Source organism: Gigantopelta aegis, chromosome 1 (genome assembly GCF_016097555.1).
Source record: "Gigantopelta aegis isolate Gae_Host chromosome 1, Gae_host_genome, whole genome shotgun sequence".
In the NCBI taxonomy this organism is placed as follows: domain Eukaryota; kingdom Metazoa; phylum Mollusca; class Gastropoda; order Neomphalida; family Peltospiridae; genus Gigantopelta; species Gigantopelta aegis.
Window position 1 is genome coordinate 28476723 of NC_054699.1, and position 22241 is coordinate 28498963.

At 36.4% G+C, this 22241-nt stretch overlaps 1 protein-coding gene across 1 annotated transcript in view; it reads right to left on the reverse strand.

Moving 5' to 3' along the window:
* Window positions 1–303: 303 nt before the first annotated feature.
* The window catches only part of LOC121373370, a 48514-nt gene continuing 26576 nt past the window's right edge, over window positions 304–22241 (reverse strand). Inside the window, exons 8-17 of the mRNA XM_041499985.1 lie at window positions 21125–21292; window positions 19098–19187; window positions 18287–18381; window positions 16496–16603; window positions 15885–15945; window positions 12609–12716; window positions 12184–12248; window positions 6860–6931; window positions 3715–3878; window positions 304–1941 (exon numbers count right to left, since the gene is read on the reverse strand). Coding sequence (XP_041355919.1) covers window positions 1712–1941; window positions 3715–3878; window positions 6860–6931; window positions 12184–12248; window positions 12609–12716; window positions 15885–15945; window positions 16496–16603; window positions 18287–18381; window positions 19098–19187; window positions 21125–21292 — 1161 coding nt within the window. The 3' untranslated portion in view covers window positions 304–1711. The remainder of the gene's footprint in view (window positions 1942–3714; window positions 3879–6859; window positions 6932–12183; window positions 12249–12608; window positions 12717–15884; window positions 15946–16495; window positions 16604–18286; window positions 18382–19097; window positions 19188–21124; window positions 21293–22241) is intronic.

Consider the following 22241-nt stretch of genomic DNA (forward strand, 5'->3'; position numbering starts at 1 on the left):
TAATAGAAAAATGTAGTAGGTTTAATCTCTATGAATCTCTCTCTCTCTCTCTCTCTCTCTCTCTCTCTCTCTCTCTCTCTCTCTCTCTCTCTCTCTCTCTCTCTCATCCCCACCCTGTTGCTAGCTATCCATGTTTAATGAAATAAAATGAACACTAGTTCAATAGATTTCGTTAAACTAGTATTATATATGGGTTTTGTTTCTTACAAATGACAAAACCTTTTGGTTGCTTATTTTAACAGCAATAAATAAAACTTGTTTTTTCTTTATTTCATATTAAATAATGAACACAGCTACAAAGTAGGCTATATGTAAGTTTATTATAAAACTGGAAGATAATTTTATTACAATTCATATTGTTATATACAAAAATGTTTGACAGTCTGTATAACATATACACCATATTAAATGTTTGACAGTCTGTATAATATATACACTATATTAAAACTGTAGAAACTGATACTTAAACCCACTGCAGACCATTTAAAAAACAACAACACGCATTTAATTAAGGTCAAGTGATCAAATCTGAGGTTTGCGGGGAGTTTTACAGGTTTCACTGCTGTAAAAGTAGTAACAATACAAGTGAATCAGAATTATGACGTCATACACGCTTGCATGTGACTTTTAACTTGGCAACGTAACTGTGTTCACGGCTTTATGACGTCATACACGCTTGCATGTGACTTTTAACTTGGCAACGTAACTGTGTTCACGGCTTTATGACGTCATACACGCTTGCATGTGACTTTTAACTTGGCAACGTAACTGTGTTCACGGCTTCAATGGCGTTCACATTTTGTATTATTTTCTTTTACTCGAATGTGTACGATCCAATCAAATAATTAATTACAATAATTATTACAATCGCAAATATTATGTGTGATAATAATTATAATACACCCCCAGTATACTGTTTAACTCATTTTTGCTGTGATACTCACTTTATTTTTTAAAGTTTGAACTCACTCTTAGTATACATGTAGTTCAAGATGTCAAATCTCACATCCTTAAAAATTAGTTCTACACACAAAAATATTTAACAAAATGTCAAAACCATACTACATTCTCAAAATTCTTGTCTAATGTCATTACCAGATATAACAACAAGATTGATTAGTGTTTTCGTTGCATTTTCTGAAATGAATGTCCATGGATACCTACATGTAACTAACTTGCGTCAAAACATCTTTAAGAAATGTCGATCAGGCAAATGTATCATAAACATGTAAAAACTTATTGCTACAAGAGGACTTAAAATATATTAAATAAATGGTAAAAAAAATAATTCTGCGGCAGGAGGGGGGGGGGGGGGGGGGGGGGTCATAAAGAGTAGATTCTACTACTTAGTGGAATTTTGAGCATCAAGCAAAAAAAAAAAAAAAAGTCGATTTTGAAAAATATATACGACAAGATTATGGCATCCAAGGCACTAATACAGATCTGTGTATTAGTTATTAATATGCGAAACAATTGTTATCGGCGAACTTAAAATGATTTTTTTTTTTTTCTACTATTGTTTACAGTGGAGCATAACCCGAAACCTCCACCCCACTCCCTAGACCCCCTAGCACAATTTTTTGTACCCTTGGAAGTGGGGATATTGCAGCTTTAAGATTTTGACCAAGTTTCTTTTGTGTTTTAATATCTCTGATTAATGTACTTATAATGGACATTTAAAAAAAATTTCATTTATTCATTTAAAAAAAAGTTAATAATGAGCTATAAAACAATACAGAGAACTCAACAAAACGAAACTAAGAGATGTTAATGTAGAGATCGCAGCTGCCCCCGATACAGGGGGGCAGGTCGTACCAACAGGTTTGGTTTTAGCTTTGACGTCATCAATCCAGGACTGTATCGTTGTGGTCAGCACGCTTAGGGGTTGTCCGCCATTCTCCAGAACTGCTGTGTGGAAGCCTTTGATGTCAAACTTGTTTCCTGGGCGAGAAATTGGTATTTTAATATAGAACAACTGATAGTAGGTTTCACCTCACTGTTTTATTAATAATAATAATATTATGCTGTCGATGTATAAAAAAAAAAAAAAGAGTAGTACTTATAGTCCTTCCACGCAGGGCTACCTGTAGCTCTGGATCAGCAAAACATTTCGCCAAATTATATGTTAAACTTCCAGTTATTTTGTAACAAAATATCACTTAATATTTGAAAATCTTTCACCAAATGAAAATAAAATTTGCCAGTTGTTTTCAAAATTCGCAATTGGCAAATATGGCGAGTGCCAGAGTTAGCCCTGCAAGTTCCCACAGGGAATTGTTTTTTGTTTTTTTTTTTTTTTATTATATAAATTTTTATTCGGAGCTTCAAAACACATATTAATACAGTACATAATAAAAATGTTACATTTTCTGTTAAAACACAGAGTTATTAATACAAGAAGATATGTATTACATATGAAGTACTCTTACTAAGATATTGCCACTTTTTTCTTATTTTATTAGCTTGTTCCGTGGGGTAAAGATAAAGAGAATACAATTCAATCTGCTTATAACGACGTATGTTAGCTAAACATGAAATATAATTTAACTGAGTTTTTTTCATTCTACAAATATGTATATAGTATTTTATTAAAAGCAAACAAAGATTGATAATATCAATATTTGCACTATTAATAAGAAGACCAAAAAGAAGTACCTCAGCGGCCTTAGGTATGACAGTGCCGCATTTTACATTTAGGTCATCTTCATAAAATAGAATTTTACTACAAGTTATTTATTTCTGAGCCGATATTTTTTCCGAATTGCACACATTTTAATTATTGGGGTTATTTTTAAACAGCACACTTTTCTTCACACCAAATTGAAATTGGTTACCAAAAAACATTTTTTGTAGGATGGGACGAACTATAATTGTTTTATTTTTGTATTATTATCGTAATTAAGTTTTTTGTATTATTATTATTATTATTATTATTATTATTGCTATTATAATGTGTTGTTTTTTGTTGGGAATTTTTGTGGATTCCAATATGTTGCCCAATCACAAAGCTCCAAATCAAAACTGATAAATGTTTTACTGTATATATAAATATCAATGACATGGTTAAGTACACTGGTAGATTTGGATGGGGCTCCTGCCTTATTTTTGTGGAATGTAAACGAAAATGTTAGTTCAAAAAAGCTTATTCAACCACTGGGGTAGGGGTGTAGCCCAGTGGTAAAGCACTCACTCGATGTGCATTCAGTCTAGGATCGATACCCATCGGTGGGCCCATTGGGCGATTTCTAATTCCTGCCAGTGCATCACGACTGGTATATCGAAGGCCGTGGTATGTGTTATTTTGTCTGTAGGATGGTGTATATAAAAGATCCCTTGCTGCCGTTCTTATGAACAAAAAGTAGCAGGTTTCCTTCCTAAGACTATACATGTATGTCAAAATAAACAAATGTTTGACATCCAACAGCCAATGATTAAACGAAACAAACTTTTTATCCTACCACCCCACCCCCACCCTCCCCCCTCTCTCTCACACACACACACACACACACTCTCTCTCTCTCTCTCTCATGTGCACCATCCCACAGACAGGATAGCACATTCCACAGCCTTTGATATACCAGTTGTCGTTAACCGGCTGGAATGAGCAGTAGCCCAATGGGTCCACCGACGGGGATCGATCTTAAGACTGCTAGACCGACTGTGCATCAGGCCACTGGGCTACATTCCACCCCTCGGAATACAACTCCCATGTACCTAATGCCTGTGTTGCCATTTTTCTCAGTTCCTTTAACTTGATTTCTCCGACTTTGTACGACAAGGCTTGTCCGGGCCACGTGATGTAACGGTCCACCTCGAACTCGATGTATGATGCGGAAATGTACTTCTTCATGTAATCTATCGCCCTGGTTCTATTCCATCTGAAATGAAAATAAAAACAACAAATTAGTTATTGTAAGTAGGGCCGTATCTAACTGGTGGCAGAGGCAGATCTAGGGGGGACCCAGGGGCCCACCTCCCCCCCCTAAATTTTGCGATAGTTATAAATTTTTTTATATATCAATTTTCTTTTTTTACGATCCCCTTCCAAAACTCCCCCAAAGTTCCCTTGGCATTCCACCGCATGTCACTGCCCCCCCCCCCCCAATGGATTTTCTGGATCCGCCACTGGGTGGTGGTGTGGGGAGAGATTCAAACATTTTAAAAATACTTTTAATGAAAAGTGTGTCGTGGTTAAGCCATCAGACATAAGGATGGTAGGTACTGCGTTCGCAGCCCGGTACCAGCTCCCACCCATAGCGAGTTTGAATGACTCAATGGGTACATGCACTATACTCTCTTCTCCCTCACTAACTACTAACAATTAATAACTAACCCACTGTCCTGGAGAGATAGCTACGGTGTGTGCTCAGGACAAGATGTTTGAACCTTAACTGGATATAAGCACACAGAAATAATTTGAAATGAAATGAATGTTCCAAACATTGATTTCAAACGCATGATTAAAAATTATTAGAAATAAATATTCAGCCATCACCAGACGTTTGGGTTTCAAGGTCTGAAATTGTCCATTTTGAAAGTCGTCAACAAGGACTTGGACAAAATGCATAGATCTCACTAGCTGAAACACAGCATTCTCTTGAACCGATATAAAAGGTCAAAAGACTTGGACAAAATGCATAGATCTCAGTAGCTGAAACACAGCATTCTCTTGAACCGAAATAAAAAGTCAAAAGAAGTCCTTATCGGAGGTCAGAATCTTGAATAATTCGGCCTCGGTGGTGTCGTGGTTAAACCATTGGACTTGAGTCTGATAGGTACTGGGTTTGCAGCCTGGTACCGGTTGCCACTCAGAACAAGTTTAACGACTCAGTGAGTAGGTGTAAGACCACTACACCCTCTTTTCTCTCACTAACTACTAACCACTAACCATCCGTCCTGGAAAGATAGCCCAGATAACTGAGATGCATGCCCAGGATAACGTGCTTGAACAGTAATTGAGTAGAAACACGAAAATAACTATAACTGATTGAATGAATAACTGTACATAAAACATTTTATTCTGACAGAAACCATGGGTGCGTAATGGGAAGAAAACAAAAATTTCCGAGGTACGTACTGGTACCGTTTTGTTTTTCTCATAAAATTAATTTTTAGACAATGGAAACACCAAGAGTAACCAAAGACACATCGAGTTTGTCAAAATTGATAATTTAATCAAAAAGTTGTAAGTTAAAAAGTTTGGTTTGTTTAACGACACAACTGGAACACATTGATTTTTTTTATCATCGGCTATTGGATGTCAAACATTTGGTAATTTTGACATATAGTCTAAGGAAACCCGCTAAATTTTTCTATTAATGCAAAGGATCTTTAATACGCACCATCCCACAAACAGAATAGCACGCAACATGGCCTTTAATATACAAGTCGTGGTGCACTGGATGGACCCACCGATGGGGATCGATCCCAGACAGACTGCGAGCGTTTTACCACTGGGCTTCCAGGGTTTCTGCCAGAGGGTAAAACAGGTATGGCGCCATACCAAATTAAATGACTCTTATGATGACTGTATGATTTTCTTAACCCTAAACCTAATCCATTTTCTTTCCGAGGGAGGTCCCCATACCCCCTGTTGACTGTGGTTCAATTCAGCAAACACATTGTAAACATTCAATTCCATAGCGCCGTACCCAAAAATTTCTTTCTGGAAGAAACCCTGGCTACATCCTGTCCCAAGTTGTAAGTAATAAGCTAATGATAAAAAGGTCAAAGCTATGATAGGCTAAAATATTTCACACTGCTTATGAACTAGGGTCGGTGACTTTAAACGTATATATCGTCAACGTCCCTAACTGCGTTATGCTTCAAATTCCTTTCACTTTGTTTTCTCGTGCACGGTTCGCGCAATCAACATCCGATTTGTTGTCATCGGCATGTCGTTCCTTTATGAGGTTTTTCTTCACAGTTCAGGAACATTTTTATAAACAATAAAGTTGAGAAAAGTCAGTATCTAAATACAAAACTTTACAAACCCCTAAAACCATTAATTTTACTAAGTCGTTTTTATTTATTCCTTAAAATTACCGATATCGGGTCCACATGACTCGTAGAAATGGACTTAAAATGGAGAAAGATTAATTAACTTTCGGTGCGTGTCACATGACCTCACACGTGCCAGATCAACAAGGCCAAAGAATTTAATTTTTACGATCCCTGTTGTTAGAATTTGTTTTCAATTATTATATTCGATCTGCAAAAGATATGCTACATTTTGTGCCTCTATTGTAGTGAATAGTATTCATAATCCATTCATATCAGTTGTAAATAATTTATAGTATATAAATTGTGTTAATTTGGAATGAATTCATTAAAAAAATTATATTTTACAAACTATTCGCAGGTATGAACGTAATGCCTATCAGTATTGACATCAAGTGTGAGCGATGTGTGTTGATAAAACGCGGACCGGGCGAGAACGCTTGATAAATTGAATTTTTCCTTTAAAGTTTTTTTTATAAATTAAGTGTTCGGCAACTGTACATAATTAAGAAACATATATTTTTTCATGTAGTTGCCTTAAAAATTGAAAATGACGAACCGCACATGCGCAGTACGATACTTTTTGCAAACGCATGCGCCTGAACGCAGTTAGAAACGTCGAATCCTTTCCTGTTTACCGGAGGGTGTTTCACTTTTATTTATTAGAATGGATTTGTTTTACGTCCACATTGTTGATTTTTTACGTTACTTGATTGCAATTTATTTTGTTTCACGTTACTGTAGTTGAAAAATGTAGAACAGTATTTCCGTAAATATCGTATTCGTGTTTTTGTCGTTAGGTGAACGCAGTTTGGGACGTCGATGGTATTCGAGATGACTCCTTTAAGGGATGACGTACTTGAAGTAGTGAATTCCTGAATCTACAACCAGTCTGCAGGCTCGAAACATTTCAGAACTGTACCGTCCCATCCTGAAATCACACAAAAAAAATTACATGTGTAGATCACAATTATTAGAGTTTAAGAGTTCTCTAAGTAACACCCCCCACTCGCGTACCCCGCCCCACACACTCGCGTAACGCGCTTCACGTGTGATGTGTATTTATAGTCCGTCCCATCATCCTAGAAAAAAAAAAGTAAATAATTTCAGTTTGGTTTGACGTAAGAAGAAAAGTAAAAGTGTTTTGGAAACGACAAAAACAACAACAACAACAACAACAACAAAAAAAAAACCTCTATTTTTCTCTGCAATTTAGAAAACAGTCGGCTCAGAAATAAATAACTTGTAGTAAATTCCATATGAAAAAAAAAAACGCGTTCCCTGTGGGAAGGACTGTAGATCAGGGGAAAACCCTTTACACGGGCGTGTGGTTTGCGATTTTTACACTTAGACATTTACGTCCAGCGGCTCGGTGAAATCGTTCGCACCCTAGAGCTATCGGCTGAGCAAGTCGTCTCAAATAAAAGAAGAATGATGAACAAAGGGGAATAGCTCTGTGTCCGATGCGATCTAAAAGTTGTAGGAGTTATTTCCCATGCTAATATAAATGGGTCATTCCACAGAAAAGGTAAAAAATTATAGATGATTTTGTCCCCATCCATTTATTCAGTAAAAAATTACTTCACTTTTATCTTTTATATGAAAATAAATATTGTTGATCATGCTTTAGCAAGAACATAAACATTCATCATTTCAATAATTATTATTTCCCCGAAACTGATAGTCAAAAACCAAATTTTGTCAAATTTGTCCACTAAGTTACTGTCCCAAACAGTAAGTCTATACATAAAGTCTGTTGTATGAACCAAATAAACAGGTAGTATTATTTTTCATTCAAAACCATTTTATTTTGGATAGTGTCCAGTGTTGAAATCAATTATATAAATGGCACAGTTGTTGAAACTATAGAAATTATTTAGGATTTACTTTGTGTCCCCATTTATTATGTCCATTATATTACAACCGTGTCCGGTGTATCGGCGCGTCCGGTGATTCGGCGCACTTGGTATTTTGCTTAAGTATGCTTAGGAAATTGACATGTTGTCGGTGCTTTTAACAAATTAAAGTTCAATTCCATTTTCAATGTTTAATCAAGTATCAACATATTTATTGTTAAAGGTACAATTTTTTTTTTTGAATTATCAATAATTATATTATAATTTCAAAATAAATCATTCACCTGCTTTCGTGTATATAAACGCGAAGTAGGTCAGCCTTATTAATATTAAGAATGTTAAAACGAGTCTAAAAACGCCTTTTCCGCATTTTTTAAATTATAGTAAACTATAATAATTTTTTTCGATTATTTTTATTTAACCGAAAAAGGAAAACACAGACAAATGCAAACAAAACAAACGTTTTACACATTAATGGGCAGCCATTCCAGTTCACATTGTTACGAAAAATGTTTTAATAAAAGCGAAATAAGATCCACATGTGTGCACAATCTACCCGGGAAACAAATCCATGTACAGGCATCTTAGCCATGCATGACAATGAACATGCATCTGCAGTACTGTGCTACTCAAGAAAACGATTCCGAAACTGATCATGAGATGGGTCATGTGTGATCGTTCATTTTCATAGTAATATTTTTTAACAAAACAAAACAAAAAAGTACTAAAATAATCCTGGGACAATAGTGTAGCGTTTATGGGCTACAAAGTGAGGTTATAGGCAGTTTATAAATAGCGGGGTCACCGATCCACATCTACTGCGCCGAATCACCGGACATGCAAATCGTTTTGGATACAAGTGGGTGTCCACATTTATGGACAATTTTAATTTTTTTATTTACAACTGACATAAAACAATTTGTAGTGTATCTCAGATTATGCACTGCTTCATTGGTGAGAGACACATTTTATTAAGTATTTCACAGTGTTCACATAGAAAATGGTCTTTGAATGCTTAGGTGCGCCGATACACCGGACAGCACTTTATTATTTTATTTTAGACAAGTACAGTCACTGAGAGATACATATGGAAAGTTTTTAAATACTCACCAGATGGCATTGCAATCCCTGTCAGTAATGAGAAGCATGGTTTTGATCAGATGTGACACATTTCTAATTTATTTCCAATTTTGGAAACATGAGTCAGTCGTACCTTTATTATATGTCTGCAAGGTTACCAATGTAGTAATCGACCAATATACTGAATGAGTTTGACTATTATACCACAAAGTAGGTTAAGTATACCAAAACCTAAAACAAAAGCCTGAGTGGTAATAGGTCAAACTAGCAAGGTCATAGGATGAGACATTTAAGAAAATGTCTACTATGTTACCGTCTGCTAAGTTACCGTAACAAAGTAACTTAGTAGACCAGTGTTGGTAACCTAGTAGACAAACAGGTAGAAATGCCATCATTACATGAAGTTATTGCTAAAATGTTACTATTAATACGTCTTCTACATGTTTATACTGAATAATAGTTTACCTATTTAAAGTGCAGTCCTAGAATATTAGCTTTACTGTAAATTTGTGACACTTTAGTAACATAGCGGACAACGGAGTAACTTAGTGGTCACACTGTCAGTATATCAGTTACCAGTATAAAACACATCACAGTTGTCATCACATTGATTTATACTAATAGTTAATGATGGAAACATACTTGTTTTCAGTTATTTTAATAAATACAGGTAGATTTTAGTTAACTAGTACCAGTATACCCATTAATTACTATATACTGTGTTTATAACATTTGCAGAATGCCAGTAAAATTAGGATTAACTTTTTTTATGTGGTATTAGGATAGTCAGAAGTCAGTGATGTGTCCCGATATATAAAATATTTTAAGGGTCAGGTGTTATAGTGTGCACTGTATTAATATTTCAGTTTTGTGGTAATATGTTGATTAAAATAATGCGTATACATATAGCTGCTGTATGCACTATTGTGTTTATTACTAATGACATCTTTTCAGTTTGATTTAGTGATATATATCCTAATGAATGTGTTCTCTACCTGGCACATGAAAGTGGCACCGAAGTAAATAATAATAAATAAAAAATTAACAAACAAAAAATACCCCCCCCCCCCCCACTGAATTCTGACCAGGGGGATGCCAGTTATGTTTGTTCAATAGCTGACCTGTGCAAATGCAAATACATTCCTTCCGCTGAGTTCTTATATTCTGACTTCTGTAGAGTCACGTTAATTATGAAATATTGGCTAACACTACTCTTACTCAAACTACAGCACACACAGCTCAATCAACACTGAAGTGACTGTTGTTGTATCTTCTTGTATATATAATCCCATGGGTCGCTGTTGATGTGTACACTCCTTATTCTTGTACCTCAAACTACTACAAATGAAAGATATTCGTGCATCTTTGCATTAAATATATCTGGCTGTATTTTGTTTTTACGATTCAGTGTTAAACAAGACATCATAAGATTGTACAATGAGGCAGCTATACAGGTGGAGTGCATTCTGCCTCAACAATAAGGACATTTATGGGTATATTTATGAAAACTGTTTGTCTCCTTCCCAAACCAACCACTAATGGTAGTAAGCATGAACAAACTGACACAAGTGATGAGGCCAGATCTTATAAATGATGTCAGCATGTACACATGCATGCATTTAACATATAAAATTTCAAAAGTGCTGAAAAATAAAAACAGAAATAATATATGATTTTGTCAGCTGAAGTAATTTTTTTAAAAAGATGTGTATTGGCTTGTAGTTCAATTTTGTATTTGTTATATTGATCCATCAGGATTTTTGCCAGAGGGTAAAACGGGTATGGCACCATACACACATTTTTGGGTAGATTTTTGTTTTAATTAACTTTTGACAAAATTAATTATTCTTATCAGTACTGTATGATTGTCTTAACCCTAGCCCAAAACTTAACCCATTTTCTTTCTGGAGGAGGCCCCCATACTGTGGTTGCATTCAATTCCATAGCGCCATACCCTATACATTTCTTTTTGGCAGAAACACTGTCCATGGAACATTTTGTTTGATTACAAATGTTATGATATTCATGCTCAGGTGTCTTTAATCATTCATTTACTCATTTGAATTAAATGTGTAACAGTTAAGATTTTAAATGTTATTTATTGTCAATTCCGATTGAATCATTTACATCTGATGATGACCTCACATCAGTAAAATGATTATCTGTCTGTATTTAGACATATAACCTTGTTACTCATTCTTATTACCGTATCAGCCTGTTATGATCATTAAATATAGATAATCAAAGTTTTTACTGTAAGTCAGTTAGTTCATTAGATGGTTATTATAAGTAACTTAGTGGAAGTTAAACCTGGTCTACTATGTTACTGCATGTCCACTAGGTTACTTTCATGAACAAATGTATTTTTTAAAATTGAAATGTATGTTGGTAATGGATATTAGCATATATTTACAAGGGCAGTAAAAGGATGTGCTGGTTGATATATAGTAAAACTACTTCTTGCAACATATAGGAAATATTTTTCAAATTATAAATGATAGTTTGTAAGAAAATATGTGATAAGAGTAAACATTTAGGTGATTACATAAAATATAACCTTATCTTGTAACAAAGTGACGTTAATTCATAGAAAGGGACAGCTTGCCTAAATTGTAGTACCATATAAAATGTTCCCTGTGTATGTTTAGTGCAATGTTTGATATTGCTGTTGTCCATAACTTAGTGGACACTATTTCGTACCTGTGACAGTTTTAAAAAACAGACATACAAACTGAAATGGCTATTAGCGTGCCAAACCATCATTTCACGTGCAGAAATATATATTGAATACAGTACTGCAAATAAAAAATAGATTCAAGTTGTTTAATTTTTAAGAAAAACAAAATCTGAATTTTTCCCCTTTTCTGTGGAATGACCCAAATGCTTTTGTTTGGCAAAAGACCGACCTCAATGGTGTCGTGGTTAGGCCTCGGACCTAAGAATGGTAGGTAGACTTAAAAGCTTCGCAGCCCATACCGGCTCACATCCAGAGCGAGGCAACTGCTATATTTCCATCATTCTACCCTCAAAATTAGTCGTATTCCATGTAAAAAATGCGCAGTGACTCGCTTGCAACCATATATAGTTGTTTGGTAGTAATGCTAATATGAATATGTTTTATCCAGACTGGGGAATTTTCGTTTAATTCGAGCAAAACCCAGCCTGCTCCTTCAAAAATGGAAGCCTGTACGCCTATATCTTTACAAAACAACGCAATGATTGGCCGTTTGATATGAATCATACTCACATTTCATAATCTGTCTTATACACACCCATTTCTTCACCCAGATATTCAGCGTATAACGCCCATCCCTAAAAATACATAGTTTTAGGACTGCATTCAACTGGAAATTCACGTAACGCACGGGTCACTAAATTTAATTTCCGTAACTTTTTAATTGTGTTTTTGCGTAACCTTTTTTAAAACCCATTTTCAGCATAATTTATTACTTAAAAAATTATACCATTAACAAATAATAATTTATTCGTTTCTAAAATGATTTAGACCTAATGCATACAATTATTAATATTAATACAATTGTTTTCCTCAGTGCTTTTTAAGTACTGTGAGTAAAAATGCATTTATTTGTCACAAATTAGATAAAACAATGACAAATTACTTTCCATAAAAAAGAACCATTGTCGCTCAACGCAGTGTTTCTTGTATTATACCTCCAAAACCGCAGTGAACTTGGGAAATGCAAATGGCGCTCTGTGACGTAGGGAATACTCTGGTTTCGATCGGAAATTTGGGTTCTGTGCTGTTATCACGTAGCTGATCTGAAATAACAGTGACACCAATGTTTACTAAACGTAGCTAATCTGATAAACCAGTGATATCGACATTTACTAAACGTAGCTAATCTTAAATAACATTGACACCAATATTTACTAAACGTAGATGATCTGAAATAACGTTGACATCAATGTTTACAAAACGTAGCTAATCTGAAATGACAATGACACCAATGTTTACTAAACGTAGATGATCTGAAATAACATTGCCATCAATGTTTACGAAACGTAGCTAATCTGAAATGACAGTGACACCAATGTTTACTAAACGTAGCTAATCTGAAATGACAGTGACACCAATGTTCACTAAACGTAGCTGATCTAAAATGACAGTGACATCAATGTTTCCTAAACGTAACTGATCTTAAATAATAGTGACATGAATGTTTACTAAACGTAGCTGATCTTAAATAACGGTTACATCAATGTTTACTAAACGTAGCTGATCTGAAATAACAGAGACATCAATGTTTATTAAACGTATCAGATCTGAAATAACAGTGACATCGACGTTTATTAAACGTAGCTGATCTCAAATAATAGTTACATCGACGTTTATTAAACGTAGATGATCTGAAATAACAGTGACATCAATGTTTACTAAACGTAACTGATCTTAAATAACATTGACATCGACGTTTATTAAACGTAGCTGATATGAAGTAACAGTGACATCGACGTTTACTAAACGTAGCTGATATGAAGTAACAGTGACATCAATGTTTACTAAACGTAGCTGATCCGAAATAACAGTGACATCGACGTTTACTAAACGTAGCTGATATGAAGTAACAGTGACATCGACGTTTACTAAACGTAGCTGATCTGAAATAATAGTGACATCGACGTTTACTAAACGTAGCTGATCCGAAATAACAGTGACATCGACGTTTACTAAACGTAGCTGATATGAAGTAACAGTGACATCGACGTTTACTAAACGTAGCTGATCTGAAATAACAGTGACATCGACGTTTACTAAACGTAGCTGATCCGAAATAACAGTGACATCGACGTTTACTAAACGTAGCTGATATGAAGTAACAGTGACATCGGCGTTTACTAAACGTAGCTGACCCGAAATAACAGTGACACCGACGTTTACTAATCGTAGCTGATCTGAAATAACAGCGACATCGACGTTTACTAAACGTAGCTGATATGAAGTAACAGTGACATCGGCGTTTACTAAACGTAGCTGACCCGAAATAACAGTGACACCGACGTTTACTAAACGTAGCTGATCTGAAATAACAGCGACATCGACGTTTACTAAAGGTAGCTGATATGAAATAACACTGACATCAATGTTTGCTCAACGTAGCTAATCTGAAATAACAGTGACATCAACGTTTACTGATCTGAAGTAACAGCGACATCGACGTTTACTAATCGTAGCTGATCTGAAATAACAGCGACATCGACTTTTACTAAACGTAGCTGATCTAAAATAACAGCGACATCGACGTTTCCTAAACGTAGCTGATCTGAATAACAGCGACACCGACGTTTACTAAACGTAGCTGATCCGAAGTAACAGCGACATCGACGTTTCCTAAACGTAACTGATCTGAAATAACAGCGACATCGACGTTTACTAAACGTAGCTGATCTGAAATAACAGCGACATCGACGTTTACTAAACGTAGCTGATCTGAATAACAGCGACACCGACGTTTACTAAACGTATCTGATCCGAAATAACAGCGACATCGACGTTTCCTAAACGTAGCTGATCTGAAATAACAGCGACATCGACGTTTACTAAACGTAGCTGATCTGAAATAACAGCGACATCGATGTTTCCTAAACGTAGCAGATCTAAATAACAGCGACACCGACGTTTAGTAAACGTAGGTGATCTGAAGTAAAGGTGACATCAATGTTTATTACATGTAGCTGATTGAAAAAACAAACCCCAAATCCCTCAAACAACAACAAACACAAAAACCCAGAGTAGGCCTAATATTAATAAAGTATTAATTAGTAAAGATAGCTGATAGGTCAAATTTACGAAGCCTGTTTTTCTTAAACGCAACAACATTGTAAAACCCAGTAGTACACGGTCTAAAACATATTAAGCATTGTAAAGTATTAATTAGTAAAAAGATAGCATTGTAAATGTAGGTTCACGCGTGTAAGTCTAAAACAGGTGTTTAAGCATTGTAAATGTATGTCTTACACGCGTGTAAGTCTAAAACAGGTGTTTAAGCATTGTAAATGTATGTAGTTACACGCGTGTAAGTCTAAAACAGGTGTTTAAGCATTGTAAATGTATGTAGTTACACGCGTGTAAGTCTAAAACAGGTGTTTAAGCATTGTAAATGTATGTAGTTACACGCGTGTAAGTCTAAAACAGGTGTTTAAGCATTGTAAATGTATGTAGTTACACGCGTGTAAGTCTAAAACAGGTGTTTAAGCATTGTAAATGTATGTAGTTACACGCGTGTAAGTCTAAAACAGGTGTTTAAGCATTGTAAATGTATGTAGTTACACGCGTGTAAGTCTAAAACAGGTGTTTAAGCATTGTAAATGTATGTAGTTACACGTGTGTATGTCTAAAACAGGCTTGTAAATTCGTCCCTTTAAAGGAACATTCCTGAGTGTGCTGCATTGTAAGATGTTTCCGACTAATAAAATAGTTCTACGATTAAACTTACATATTAAATATATTTTTTTGTTTACAATATCAGTGTCTGTATATTCAATGTGTTTCCGGTCGTCTTGATATTTGTAAGAAGCCCAAACTGGACTTTGTCTTCAAATAATAGGAAGTAAAATGAAATTTAACCTAGTAAAAACTATCAAATGTCAAAACGCATACAGTATGTGGGTGTGTCCGTGTGTGTTGTTTGTATGTATGGATATGTGTGCAGGTTTTTCTGTTTGGTTTAAAGGAGGCTGTGTAAACACGTGCAGCGGCGGGTCCAGAAAATCCATTTAGGGGGCAGGGCCCAGTGACATGAGGCGGAATGCCAAGGGAACTTTGGGGGGAGGTTTGGAGGGGATCGTAAATAAATGAAAATTAATATATAATAAAATTATAATTATCGCAAAATTTAGGAGGGGGCGAGCCCCTGCTCCCCCCCCCCCCCGGTCCGCCTCTGACGTGTATATTTTCATTGTCAGTTCAACACGTTTACTAGCGCTGACCTGTGTGTGGTGACCCGGTATTGCTTCATGAAGAGCCAATGGCTTCATACCCGGTTTTAAGCTGAAATTAAAGAAAAAAGAAATGAAGAAGAAAAAATCTCCTAACATACGTTTGTATTTACTGCTTCGTATATACACGTCATCACCACCATCATTGTTGTCGTCGTGGTATAACATAAAAATCAACCTCCACTGAGGGGGGGGGGGGGGGATTCAAACCACGGTATCTCTCAACTGAGCTAATAGGGAAATTCCCACTAGCTACTGGTCAGGTCAGGTCAGAGTGTTTAACGTGCACATTCAGAACAAGCTGTTGTATGGCACGCCTGTCATGGGCACAGGTTGCGGCCTCGGCCGGCTCCTCTGTTCAGGACAGGCACTAGCTACTGCCCGTAGGAGCACTTTATGCCAACACTACTACAGTAGCAGTTGTTAAGATAATGATTATCATCGTCATTAATTTTGTTTAATTCTGCACATGAGAGCCTCCAATACTGGAAGTCAAAACATTTATTTAGTTTAATTCAATTTTTTCGTATGTATGTATATAAAACAAACTGAAAATAAGTTGAAATGAAATAAAATGTGTCCAAAAAGCCTGAGTCACTCACACGTCTTTCGGTCTGTGTAGGTTAATAAAGAACGTGCCCGCTTTCGACCCGTCAGCTGTACCTCTGTTGTAATAACCAAACACCCCGTCTTCCTTTGTGGCCTTCACCCTGAAACAGATGTCAGACTCTTGTCGATGCTGTTTAGTGCTCAAATTCAATTAAGGTTCAAGTACGCTGACTTGGACATAATTTTGGCTGTCTCGATCTTCAATGTAATTTAACGGATAGTGGGAAGTAAGAGAAGTAGCTTTTTATCAGGGATTCTAGATTATGGTAGCCCCACTCCCATGGCTAGTGATATTCAATGTCGGGCTAGTAAATAACTACTATAACTAGCCCGACGGCTAGTGGAAAAACCCCTTGTCAAATGCTGCATTTACATATTTTGTAAACATGAATATCCTGCCCCCTCTTTCCACCCCCAATCTAAGGATGTTTAAGCTCTATCTCCCTCTTTAGGTGATATATCTGATTATTACTTTTAGTAAAATTGTATTTATTTAAAGTAGGGCTAGTGAATTTTTAATCATGGTTAGTAGATTTTTTAAATGACTGATCCTATAGCTAGTGGATTTTTATAAAATTCTAGACGCCCTGCTTTTATATATATATATATATATACATGTCTATATATATATATATATATATATATATATATATATATATATATATATATATATATATATATATTTCCACAAAAACAGAAATCTAACACCAGTTAAATGTATGCTGTTTATATTGTAAAGTGGAGAAGAAAAAAATAAATGATGGGAAAAAACGCGCCTGTTACGGTCTGTGAGTGTACAGTTGGTGGAAAAAATCATATCGGCAAATTAATTACTTTTCAAGTTTTCACATTCTCTAAATTCTCGATCAAATTCAAGTTCTTTATTTGCTTTGAGTTTTACAACTCATCAGCTGAATACATAACTTAAATAATACAACATTGTTATACAAAATACACACGTGTAAAATAATGGTGGGTGTGGTTTATATATTATAATCATGGACAAATAAAGTGATATAACTTACATTTATTACATTAACTATCATCCTGCATTAAACGATCTCTAATTGTATTCGCTTGCACTAAACATTTGCCTAGATTGTTCAATTCCTTATTGTTACCGGTCATTAATAACTACATAAAACGATACACACTTAGCCGCTTATAATAATACATTTTTATATATTTACAACGCAAATCTTTGTATTGTGGACACTATTATAAAGTGATATTCATCTTCTATAACAAACCCTGAGTGAGTGTTCCGCAAGGCTCAATGGGTAGGTGTAAACCACTTGCACCGACCAGTGATCCATAACTGGTTCAACAAAGGCCATGGTTTGTGCTATCCTGCCTGTGGGAAGCGCAAATAAAAGATCCCTTGCTGCTAATCGGAAAGAGTAGCCCATGTAGTGGCGACAGTGGGTTTCCTCTCAAAATCTGTGTGGTCCTTAGCCATATGTATGACGCCATATAACCGTAAATAAAATGTGTTGAGTGCGTCGTTAAATAAAACATTTCTTTCTTTCTTTCATCTGCTATAACATTAGCATTACATAGAGTACATATTCTATCTGATCGTTCGATGTTTCGATACCTGCCAAATTCTACATTTAATTTATGAGCGCATATTCTAATGTTACATATTTCTTTTATATAACGCGTTTCCACTGGCAATCTTAAATATGTTTGTAATCTAAATTCATTTAACAAATGTTGATATCAGAATCCGAAGCACAAAAAATGTCTGTGCCGCATAATCAGATTGTTTGATGTCTACTCACTGCAGTGGAAGATCTGGGGCGTCGTCACTGAAGTACTTTGACATAAGCGGCTTCACCGCGTCCAAGATTTTCTGGTACTCCACCAGAACCTCATCCTAAGGGGGGAAACAAAAGAAATGACGCCTCAGCACATTGTCTGATCAGTGGTTATTAATGTTAAGATTGGTTTTGTTACGACACCATTCAACTAGTGGATAGTTAGCAACAGGGTGGTGATGAAAATGGAGAGAGAGAGAGAGAGAGAGAGAGAGAGAGAGAGAGAGAGAGAGAGAGAGAGAGAGAGAGAGAGAGAGAGAGAGAGAGAGAGAGAGAGAGAGAGAGAGAGAGAGAACGGGGATGGGGGCTGAAGAAGAAGTTAGTATTTTCGAAATATAGCAAGAGATCATTTATAGTAACATAAGAGTACCAGAGTTGCTGTCTGACCACACACACCCCCCCCCCTCCCCCTCGAAATCGACGGCCCGCTGTCGGTTGCCAATGTCGTCCCGCAGTCTGTTTTGCTCGTCCGTACAGTCCATTGTTGGTTAATGACATTAAATCGATGTCGGCCCATCGATGGTTCACCATCGACTCAATTGTTGTCATGCTGTCGGTTGCCAACATCAACGCATAATCCTTTTGACTCTTCCATACAAAAGTGGACCATTGTTACCCAACGACATTAAATATATGTCGGCCCATCGACGACCCACCATCGGCTAACCAATGGCATTCTGTCGGTTGCCAATGTCAGCCCGCTGTCGGTTGCCAACATGGTGGTAGGCTAATGGCTCAGTTTGTGGTCATCACTGTTGTTTGGTGTGTAACTCACCGCGGTTGTGAAGTAGAAGTTCGGATCTTGTTTCCACATGTTGAAATACTCGCTGACCGTCTTGTTACCCAGGTTCTGTTTCATCATAATCTGCAGGAAAACAAACAACACGAATATGAAACAGCTGCACGAAAACATACAGCACAGATATCAAACATCTGCACGAAAACATACAATACAGATATCAAACATCTGCACGAAAATATACAACATGGATATCAAACATCTGCACGAAAACATACAATACGGATATCAAACATCTGCACGAAAACATACAATACGGATATCAAACATCTGCACGAAAACATACAACACGGGTGTCAAACATCTGCACGAAAACATACAACACAAATATCAAACATCTGCACGAAAACGTACAACATGGATATCAAACATCTGCACGAAACATACAACACGGATATCAAACATCTGCACGAAAACATACAATACGGATATCAAACATCTGCACGAAAACATACAACACGGGTGTCAAACATCTGCACGAAAACATACAACACAGATATCAAACATCTGCACGAAAACATACAACATGGATATCAAACATCTGCACGAAAACATACAACACGGATATCAAACATCTGCACGAAAACATACAACATGGATATCAAACATCTGCACGAAAACATACAATACGGATATCAAACATCTGCACGAAAACATACACTACGGATATCAAACATCTGCACGAAAACATACAACACGGGTGTCAAACATCTGCACGAAAACATACAACACAAATATCAAACATCTGCACGAAAACGTACAACATGGATATCAAACATCTGCACGAAAACATACAACACGGATATCAAACATCTGCACGAAAACATACAATACGGATATCAAACATCTGCACGAAAACATACAACACGGGTGTCAAACATCTGCACGAAAACATACAACACAGATATCAAACATCTGCACGAAAACATACAATACGGATATCAAACATCTGCACGAAAACATAAAACACGGGTGTCAAACATCTGCACGAAAACATACAACACAGATATCAAACATCTGCACGAAAACATACAACATGGATATCAAACATCTGCACGAAAACATACAACACGGATATCAAACATCTGTACGAAAACATACAACACGGATATCAAACACCTGTACGAAAACATACAACACGGGTATCAAACATCTGTACGAAAACATACAACATGGATTTCAAACATATATACGTAAGCATACAACTGGGTATCAAACATCTGCCGGTGTAAACATACAACACGGGTATGAAACATCTGCACGAAAACATACAACATGGGATATCAAACATCTGCACGGAAACATACAACATGGATATCAAACATCTGCACGAAAACATAAAACACGGGTGTCAAACATCTGCACGAAAACATACAACACAGATATCAAACATCTGCACGAAAACATACAACATGGATATCAAACATCTGCACGAAAACATACAACACGGATATCAAACATCTGTACGAAAACATACAACACGGATATCAAACACCTGTACGAAAACATACAACACGGGTATCAAACATCTGTACGAAAACATACAACATGGATTTCAAACATATATACGTAAGCATACAACTGGGTATCAAACATCTGCCGGTGTAAACATACAACACGGGTATGAAACATCTGCACGAAAACATACAACATGGGATATCAAACATCTGCACGGAAACATACAACATGGATATCAAACATCTGCACGAAAACATGCAACATGGATATCAAACATCTGCACGAAAACATACAATACGGATATCAAACATCTGCACGAACACATACAACACGGATATCAAACATCTGCACGAAAACATACAACGCAGATATCAAACATATACCACATGTATATGAAACATCTATTCGTAAACATACAATACGGATATCAAACACGCTCACATAAACATACACATTTTCGTTTTACAAATCCCTTTCAATTGGTAGTTTTACATATTTATTTGACCAGGCAATTTTACTGTATTATTTCTTTGTACAATACATACCTTCTTCATCAGAGTGTGTATCCTGTCCACTTCCTTCAGACCTAGTTCGTGTACTTCCTCCGGGCTCATATCCACGGACAGGTACCACTTCATAACCGCCCTGTAGAAGTCCTTGCCTCCCTCCCACGACCAGACGCCGTGATGTGTTCGAGTGTGAGGCATGTATTGCTGAATAGAAAGAGTTTTGTATCAGCCAACTCCGTGATGTGTTGGAGAGTAAGGCATATATTGCTATATATACATGTATATACTAAAAGGCAAAAGTTATTGTGACACTGCAATCGCTGCAACAATTGCTGGGTTGTATTTCTTTGAGCGGTTTCATGCACATTTTGTCTGGTTTACATCCATAAATCCATTCACAAATTTATTACTCCAAATAAGGCATGTCACAATAACTAAGTATACACAGAGAGAGTTTTGTATACCGTCGCAACCAACTTCGTGATGTATTAGACTGTATGATGTAGTACAGTAGGTCAAGGTCACGGGAAGTAGGTCATAGCCTACCTGAGGTCATGACCTACTTTCTGTGACCTTGACTTATTTATTGCTGTATAGAGAGAGTTTTGTATACCGTTTTAGCCAACGTCGTGATATGTTTGAGTGTGTGGCATGTATTGCTGTATAGACAGAGTTTCGTATACAGTCTCAGCCAACTCTGTGATGTGGTTGAGTATAAGGCATGTATTGCTGTATAGAGAGGGTTTTGTATACAACTCTGTAATGTGGTTGAGCATAAGGCATGTATTGCTGTATAGAGAGGGTTTTGTATACAGTCTCAGCCAACTCTGTGATGTGGTTGAGTATAAGGCATGTATTGCTGTATAGAGAGGGTTTTGTATACAACTCTGTGATGTGGTTGAGCATAAGGCATGTATTGCTGTATAGAGAGGGTTTTGCATACAACTCTGTGATGTGGTTGAACATAAGGCATGTATTGCTGTATAGAGAGGGTTTTGTATACAGTCTCAGCCAACTCTGTGATGTGGTTGAGTATAAGGCATGTATTGCTGTATAGAGAGGGTTTTGTATACAGTCTCAGCCAACTCTGTGATGTGGTTGAGTATAAGGCATGTATTGCTGTATAGAGAGGGTTTTGTATACAGTCTCAGCC